Source organism: Lathyrus oleraceus, chromosome 5 (assembly GCF_024323335.1).
Source record: "Lathyrus oleraceus cultivar Zhongwan6 chromosome 5, CAAS_Psat_ZW6_1.0, whole genome shotgun sequence".
In the NCBI taxonomy this organism is placed as follows: Eukaryota; Viridiplantae; Streptophyta; class Magnoliopsida; order Fabales; family Fabaceae; genus Lathyrus; species Lathyrus oleraceus.
In genome coordinates this window covers 194,725,785-194,734,980 of record NC_066583.1, presented here as the reverse complement: position 1 = coordinate 194,734,980, position 9,196 = coordinate 194,725,785, and the positions used below count along the sequence as shown (strand labels likewise).

Here is a 9,196-nt window from a genome sequence, read left to right as displayed (position 1 = left end):
TCTCCATCTCAAAATAAAAATCTTTTAAATTATTGTATATAAATTAAAAAAAATAATGATGGAATAATTAAATATAACAATTTTGCAAAATTATTTAATTCCGAGTTATCATAAAAATATAGTATTATGTAATAATTTAAAAATACCGTAGATAATATTTATTAGAAATAAAATTGGTAAGAATTAACTAATGTTACATTGAAAACATAAAAAAAATCTATTAAAAAAAATCTAACTAAAAAAACTAGAAAAAGGGAGTACTAAATAAACAAAATCCAAAAATTTATATATATATATATATATATATATATATATATATATATATATATATATATAAAACGATGAACCAGAAAAAAAAATAGCAAGTGAAGCCATGGCTTTGCAGTACTCAAAACAGCTGCTGCTGATGGTGGTTGTTGCTGTCTTTCATACAAAAGCAAAAGCGGCAACTCAACCACCAAATTGTCCAACAAAGTGTGGCTCGGTCACCATTCCTTTTCCATTTGGAACCACCAAGGATTGTTCCCTAGACAACACTTTTCTCATCAACTGTAACGAAACATCTTCAACTACATCAAACTCAACAACACTGATACCTTTTTTGCCAAACACTAATCAAAGTGTCTTAAATATTTCACTCGAAAACGGTACACTGCGTGTTGCATGGCCAGTAGCCAGCGATTGCTACACTGAAAAGGGTACACTCATGAACCAAAAACTTCAGGACATCAACATGACTTATTTTCCTCTCTCGCCAACTCGAAATAAGTTGATAGCAGTTGGCTGTGACACAGTTGGAGTATTCTTCGCAACGGGTTCTGATGGAGAAACATACACCAGTGGATGTGTGGCTTTGTGTAACAGGCGTGATGATATTGTGGTCAATGAATCTTGTTCTGGCACTGGCTGTTGCGAAGTTTCAATACCCCACGGTCATGTGTTAACGGAAGTAGTCTATGCATCTCGTAGCATATTCAAGAACCACTTGGTAGTACATAACTTCAATCCATGTGGTTATGCGTTTTTGGTTGAAGATGGAAACTACAGGTTGGCATACAAAGACCTCGTCGAGTTGGAGATGGAGTTCCCAGTGTTGTTGGATTGGGCAATAGGGAACAAAACGTGCGAGCAAGCAAAGAAGGATATTTCAAGTTATGCATGTAAGGCTGACAAAAGTACATGTCACCAGGCAGCAACCAAAAAATTGGGTTACCTTTGCAAATGCCTTGATGGATATCGGGGAAATCCTTACCTCAATCATGGTTGCCAAGGTATTACATATAGAACACTTCTTATCTCTTGATTGCATTGAATTTTTGAGACATTTGTATGACTATTCTCAAGTGACATGATATCCTTACTTACCATCTGGTTGCTATCCTCCGATTCAAATTACTTACAGTTAAATTTGGTCTTTCTATTGTTTGGTATAAACTTCAATTATTTTTGGCTAAATGGGATTTTATTTATAATTTTACATAATAACATAACTATTGTTCTTTGTAAACTTCACTGCTTTATGAAAACTGAAATTCTAAACTAACAAATTATTCTTTAGATATCGATGAATGCGAGGAATCCAATGACTGCGTTAACAGAACATGTGTCAATCGTCCTGGAAGCTACTATTGTAAATGCCCGACAGGATATGAGGGAGACGGAAAACGTAATGGAACGAGATGCAGTCTCAAATCAAGAAAAGAGCACATGTTGATCATTGCATTGAGTGAGTACAACACATCCTATCCTTGAATCATTCATAACAAGATAATGTCAGCCAACTTTACAATCACAAAGAAAATGATTGAAAGTTTGAAACTTGAAACGTATTTCATTTGCAATCAGCAATGTTAATCTGATAGGAATGAATCGGACCCCACAAGTGATGATGGGGATGTGTTAGTTAACAAAGATAATTTTGGGCCTAAACAGTGGAGGGTATATGTGAGAAAGAATAAGAAAGACCCAGTTAATTAGTATTCTCCAAATAAATAGGAGTCTTAGTTAGTTTGTTAGTATTTCCAAATAAATAGGAGTTAGTTATTATTCCCCATATAAATGGGAGTGTATGGGGCAGTAGCTAAGCATGCAATTATTTTCTGTTTTTCATATTAGGGTTTGGGCAGTGAGAGAATTGTTTTCTCTAACTGAGGAGCAGTAGCTCTGGAACTTCTTTGTTATTTTCATATTCATTAATAAAATAATTTCCTCCATTCTATTCTACCTTTCCTCTGTTCTATCAATTGGTCCGACCTGCTGTGTTCATGCAAACCAGAATGGCAGAGAGAATTACTGCAGTTGAGGAACGTTTGGGACGTGTCGAAACTAGTATTGAGGATTTGCGTACTTTCATTGCGGCGGAGATTCAACGGGCGATGGTGAACCGTGAATCACCTCAGTCAAGCGGTACAACGGTTACCTCACCGTTGGATGAGTTTCGTTTGTCCGCAAAGAAGGTGGAGTTGCCAGCATTTATCGGCGACGATCCGGTGGCGTGGATCACTCGTGCTGAGACATACTTTGAAGTCCAAAGAATCTCTCAGGATGTTCGTATTCAGTTGACAAAGTTAAGTATGGAAGGCCCTACTATCCATTGGTTTAACCTATGGCGTGATTCAACAGAGGAATTGTCATGGGAGAACCTCTGTGAAGCAATGATGGCAAGATTTGGAGGAGAGCGTTTGGAGAACCCCTTCGAAGAACTCAAGGATTTGAAGCAATCGGAGACGGTGGAGGATTACATCGCCGAATTTGAATTGTGTTCATCTCAGTGTGGAAGGTTACCAGAACAACAATTTCTGGGCTATTTTATTGGTGGTTTACGTCACGACATCCGTTCTCGGGTAAGAACATTCAAGCCGCACAACCGGTATGTGGCGATGCAATTGGCACGTGATGTGGAACGTGAATTTGCTGAAAATTCAGGTCATGGATCTGGTTCACGTTACAAACCGGGTCATGGCTCTTGGACAAAATCTCAAAAATCTAATTGGGCTTTTCGCGAAGGGGAAGGAAAGGGATCTGCAATTCAGACCCAGACAAATAACTATTTGGGCAAAACGCGGACTGGTTCGGGTTCAGGATCTCAAACCGGGTCAACGCGCCCTACTAATTCTACAACATCTTCTCGCCCAAATTTAGGTGACAATTTGCGCCGTCATTCTCGTGGTGTCCGCCATCTACCAAGTGCAGAGGTTAATGAGCGTCGTGCGAAAGGACTTCGTTTTCGTTGCAACGAACGATGGGATCCTCTCCATCAATGTGCAACAAAACAGTTACGATTGATTATCTTGGGGGATGGTGAAATTGTCAACGATGAAGGAGAGATTGTCGTGTTAGAGGCTGAGTCGGAAGAAGAGCTCACACAAGAGGAAGTAGAATGTAAAACTATGAGACTGTTTGGTGTATCCACTAATCTAAACCAGGTCCGGACGATGAAATTGGAGGGATGTTTACAAGGTGCATCTATTCTGGTTCTTATTGACAGTGGAGCCACACATAATTTCATATCCCCTAAAGTGGTGGAAACTTCCTTAGAAAGGGCTTGAAAATTGCATTCATCACCGATTGAAAGGTTGCGGGAGCATTGGTGAGGCCAAACGGCATTACCAAAAACTCATAGTGACCCTCATGAGTCCGAAAAGCCGTTTTATGAATATCCTCTTCCTTCATACGGATTTGATGATAACCAGATTTAAGATCGAGCTTAGAGAAATAACTACAACCATGTAACTCATCTAACAATTCATCTACAACAGGAATAGGGTACTTGTCTTGAATTGTTACCTTGTTGAGTGCCCGATAATCTACACACATCCGCCAAGATTGATCCTTCTTCTTGACCAAAATGACGGGACTAGAGAAAGCGCTGGTGCTGTTTCTCACCACCCCTTGTTGCATTAGGCTCTGAATTTGTTTTTCAATTTCATCCTTGTGTAAATGAGGATATCTATAAGGCCGCACACTTACCGGACCAGCACCATGTAAAAGTTCAATTGAATGGCTAGTGTTTCTTGCCGGAGGAAGACCCTGAATTTCTTTAAACACAATAACAAAACGATCCAACAGTCCTCCCAACTCCTTAGTCTGATGATCAGAGACACGTGACAGCGGTGATCCTAACACCTCCATCAAGGTAGGCCATTCACAGCCTGCTATCATTCGAGAAGGAGTGATGATGCTTTGGAATGTAGCCATCGTATCATCTACAGCTTGACCAAGTAATTTCACCTTACTGCCCTTATGGTTGAACACCATAGACATTTCTTTCCAATCCATGGTCACCTTCCCCAAAGTTTCCAGCCACACAACTCCCAAAATCAAATCCACACCTCCTAACTCCAGTACATAAGCATCAAAACAAATCTGCACCGCTCCCACGTTCAGCTGAATTCCATTGCATCTACCCTTAGTTAGGACACGGTGACCATCTCCTAACTTAACACCCAAGGGATTAGAAGGAGTTGGTGCAGCGCTGTTGCAATCAAAACATCCCATTGCATATTTTAGCAAGGCTTTTGCATCATCGAGGTTATCCAAATCTGCCTATGATAAGGAGTTAATGGCTTTAGTGTTAGCTATTCAGCACTGGAGACATTATTTGTTAGGAAGGAGGTTTGTGGTTTATTCTGATCAAAAGAACCTAAAACACTTGTTGCAACAACGGATTACTACGACAAATCAGCAAGAATGGATGGCTAAGTTATTGGGTTTTGACTTCGAGGTGGTGTATAAGGTGGGAGTGGAAAATAAGGTGGCTGATGCTTTATCTAGACAACACGAGGACGCAGAGTTGCAAACTATTAAATCCTACCCTATTTGGCAGCAGAGCAGCCAACTGCAACAAGAAGTATCAAATGATCCTTTGCTTAAAAATATTGTGGAGGCTATTCAAAAGGATCCTAATGCTAAACCTGGTTTTGCTTTAAAAGGCGGCATATTATTCTATAAAAATAGGTTAGTAATACCTGCTAGCTCACCACTTATTGAGGAGTTACTCAAAGATTTTCATTCGTCTCCGAGTGTGGGTCACTCCGGCTACCTACGCACTTATAGGAGAATGGCAGGAACTTTATATTGGCAAGGGATGATGCGGAGGGTGCAAGATTTTGTGAAAGCTTGTGATACTTGTCAACGACAAAAATATGCGGCAACTACTCCTAATGGATTACTACAACCTCTTCCTATTCCGGTTTTGGTATGGAGTGAGATATCTATGGATTTCATTACTTGTTTGCCAAAAAGTAATGGATTTGAAGCGATATTGGTTGTTGTGGACCGTCTCTCCAAATACAGCCATTTCATTCCTCTTAAACATCCATTTACTGCTCGCTCAATAGCTGCTATTTTTGTGAAGGAAGTGGTTAGATTACATGGAATTCCGGAGTCTATTCTTAGTGATCGTGACCCCTTGTTTGTGAGTATCTTTTGGAAAGAGTTGTTCAAGTTAGTTGGCACGGTGCTTAAAATGTCCTCGGCATACCACCCACAAACGGATGGCCAAACAGAAGTGATTAATCGTTGCTTAGAGGCCTATCTACGTTGTTTTATTGCAGATCAACCTAAGACATGGGCTCACTGGATTCCGTGGGCAGAACTGTGGTACAATACCACATTTCATGTGTCTACAGGGTTCTCTCCTTTTGAGGTGGTGTATGGCAGAAAGCCTCCAGTGTTGGTGCATTTTTTAGAGGGCGAAACCAGAGTAGAAGCTGTAGCGCAGGAGTTAAGGGACAGAGATTAGGCGTTGCGTCAATTGAAAACTAATTTACTCAAAGCCCAGGAGCACATGAAATACCAAGCTGACAAGAGACGCAAGGATGTGCAATTTGAGGTTGGTGATTGGGTTTTCCTCAAATTACGTCCTCATCGACAAAACTCGGTTGTGCAAAGAATCCATCAAAAACTGGCCCCTAGATTTTTCGGACCTTATCAAATCATGAAGAAGATAGGACAAGTAGCTTATAAGTTAAAGTTACCACCAACATCTAAAATACATCCTACCTTTCACGTGTCGCAATTGAAGAAAGCGGAGGGAAACTATACTACTACGACTACTACTCAGCTACCTATCAGTTTAGAGTCAGAAAAAGGAGACATTACTCCGGCCAAGGTTTTGTCATGGAGGGATAAGTTCGATGGTGGACAGCACAAGAGAGAATGGTTGATTCAATGGGAAGGGATGGATGTTGGAGATGCTACCTGGGAAGAGGAACTGTTATTGAAGAGTCAATTCCCTGATCTGCGCCTTGAGGACAAGGCTAATGTTGTAGGTGGGGGTGATGATAGGAATGAATCGGACCCCACAAGTGATGATGGGGATGTGTTAGTTAACAAAGATAATTTTGGGCCTAAACAGTGGAGGGTATATGTGAGAAAGAATAAGAAAGGCCCAGTTAATTAGTATTCTCCAAATAAATAGGAGTCTTAGTTAGTTTGTTAGTATTTCCAAATAAATAGGAGTTAGTTATTATTCCCCATATAAATAGGAGTGTATGGGGCAGTAGCTAAGCATGCAATTATTTTCTGTTTTTCATATTAGGGTTTGGGCAGTGAGAGAATTGTTTTCTCTAACTGAGGAGCAGTAGCTCTGGAACTTCTTTGTTATTTTCATATTCATTAATAAAATAATTTCCTCCATTCTATTCTACCTTTCCTCTGTTCTATCACAATCCATGTTATAAATAGTTGTTCTGAACTCAAACTCGTTGCCAAGAAATTGAGTCCTTCAAGACCATAACAGTGGCATTTTATGAGATTTTGACTAATGTTGTTGACAAAATGAACTTGATTTGAAACATCAACAAGCTAGGCAAAGCAGAAAGAGAACCGCATCACTTCCAAATCAATGAGTATAACTGCATTATTATTTTTTTCATTTGTTTGTTAGGTGTTAGTGTAAGCGTGGTAGGACTACTGATGGGAAGCATTTACGCATATTGGGCATTGAAGAAAATAAAGCTCATTAAACTTAAAGAGCAGTTTTTTCAACAAAACGGCGGCTTACTCTTACAACAACAGCTAGTGAAGTATGGAGGGTCAACAGAAACAACTAAAATCTTCACTGCTGAGGAGCTAAATAAAGCAACCAACAACTTCGATGAAGAAAATATCGTAGGCCAAGGTGGTCAGGGAACAGTTTACAAAGGAGTTTTACAAGATAACAGAACGCTAGCAATAAAGAAGTCCAAAATCAATGACTCAAGTCAGGTTGAGCCGTTCATCAATGAAGTGATCCTGCTTTCTCAAATCAACCATAGAAATGTGGTAAAACTCTTGGGTTGTTGCTTAGAGACAGAAGTCCCCTTGCTTGTTTATGAATTCATTCCCAATGGTACATTATACGAGCATCTTCATGATCTAAACCAATCGATAAAGCTTAGCTGGAAAACAAGACTGCGAATAGCAAAAGAAACTGCTGGAGTCCTGGCATATTTGCATTCTGCTGCTTCTACACCAATCATACATCGAGATGTGAAATCTACAAATATACTTCTAGATGACAATCTCACTGCAAAGGTTTCTGATTTTGGAGCTTCGAGGATGGTTCCTCTTGATAAAACTCAGATAACCACTCTAGTGCAGGGGACAATGGGGTATCTTGACCCAGAATACTTCCAAACAAGCCAGTTAACAGAGAAGAGTGATGTATATAGCTTCGGGGTTGTGTTAGCAGAGCTACTGACAGGAAAGAAAGCACTGTGTTTTGGCAGGCCAGAGGTAGGTAGAAACCTTGCATTGTACTTTGTTTCTTCAATGAAAGAAGGTCAGTTATTTCATATTCTGGACAAAAATATTGATGAGCCAAATGTGGAGCATCTTAAGGAAGTTGCTCTAATTACAGAAAGGTGTTTAAGGGTGAAGAGTGAGGAAAGACCGACCATGAAAGAAGTGGCAATGGGACTTGAAGGAATATTAGTTATTGAAGAGCAGCAGAATTGGGGAAGTGACAAATTGCCTTCAGAAGTGACTGAAAACAAGCTCAACGCAGCACCGTCTGTTATCAATGTTGAACACGGTGTTGGCGGAAGTGGCATTAACTCTTCGGACTCATATAGCATAAACCAGATTTCGATGTCGGGGATTGGTGGAAGATAGCTGGTTCATCAGTTGATATTGAATAGACGATAGGCTATCCTTTTTAAGGGACTGTCATGAAGGATATCATCTTCTAAACTGAATTTGGACTTATATAGCATAAACTCTGATGAGTTAGTTATGTATAAGATAAAATAAAGTCAATTTATTTTCATAAGCTATCTTGAAGAGTTTATGAAAATAAATTGAAAACAACTCATAGACATGTCATAGGCTGTTTTCATTATGTTTCACTCGCTACATGAGCTCAAATAAGTCAAACCAGGTCCTAAGCGTTATTCTAGTGTTAATCTAAATGGCTTTCATTTCTAATGGAGTGGCAATAGGGTGTATTATCTTTTAAGTTAGATTAGGAATTGGGATAATGTTACAATATCAAGTGATGGAATTTTGAGATTTTCCTAATCAAAATTTTCCTTTTTTTATGGAAATCGTTGATGAGTCTGATTTTGTTATTTCTTGAAGCTACAATGTAATAGTGATTGTGTTGTGTACAACATAAAATTCATTTACAGTAGTCTTGTTAAGTCAGTTTATTTGGTAGTTGTGCAGAGATATTAGATGTAGGGGTGTGAGTTTGAACCGACTACTTCCTACTTATTCATCTTTAAAAGGTGAATTTCAGACACTAAACTATTTGACAAAAAAAAATCATTTATATTAGTGTTGATATCAAAATTAATTTATATTTATATCTTGCATTTCAACTAGTTTCATGTTGTAACAAAACAAAGCAAAGCAGCAAGAAAGTAGGAACATTTTAAGAGAGATGAGGATTTATACGTTCAGAATAAAGCCTAATGTTTTGTATCATTGCACTTAGAATATATTTTACAGAACTACAACAAAACAACAAGATCAAAAGCAAATTTAAATAAAGCAACAAATAAGATTAAAAATCTTATAAACTCATGAACGTAAAAAAGAAACCTGCAATTATGGTGCTGTGGTAATGGACAACGGCGGAAGAAGAAAGGGAGAAAGGGGCTGAGAACATGACTGCAGTGAGGGTCCATTCTTCTTTTATACTCCATTGGTTCTATATTATAGGAAAATTTCAACTTTACATAATTATTTAATAAATTTAAAAGACTATAAA

General features: G+C 38.7%; 1 protein-coding gene across 1 annotated transcript; it reads left to right on the top strand.

Annotated features, from left to right (window-relative positions):
* Nucleotides 1-346: 346 nt before the first annotated feature.
* Nucleotides 347-8,633, top strand: LOC127082733 (wall-associated receptor kinase 3). The gene is made up of 3 exons (XM_051022966.1): nucleotides 347-1,271; nucleotides 1,559-1,726; nucleotides 6,890-8,633. Exons 1-3 carry the CDS (start codon nucleotides 374-376, stop codon nucleotides 8,095-8,097), a joined length of 2,274 nt encoding a protein of 757 aa, XP_050878923.1. The 5' UTR covers nucleotides 347-373; the 3' UTR covers nucleotides 8,098-8,633.
* The last annotated feature ends 563 nt before the right edge of the window (nucleotides 8,634-9,196 follow it).

Excerpts from the sequence above, each read along its gene's own strand:
- LOC127082733 (XM_051022966.1), top strand. The coding sequence starts at position 374 with ATGGCTTTGCAGTACTCAAAACAGCTGCTGCTGATGGTGGTTGTTGCT. Across the intron at positions 1,272-1,558 it reads CCTCAATCATGGTTGCCAAG|ATATCGATGAATGCGAGGAA; the intron begins GTATTACATATA and ends ATTATTCTTTAG. Across the intron at positions 1,727-6,889 it reads CATGTTGATCATTGCATTGA|GTGTTAGTGTAAGCGTGGTA; the intron begins GTGAGTACAACA and ends TTTGTTTGTTAG.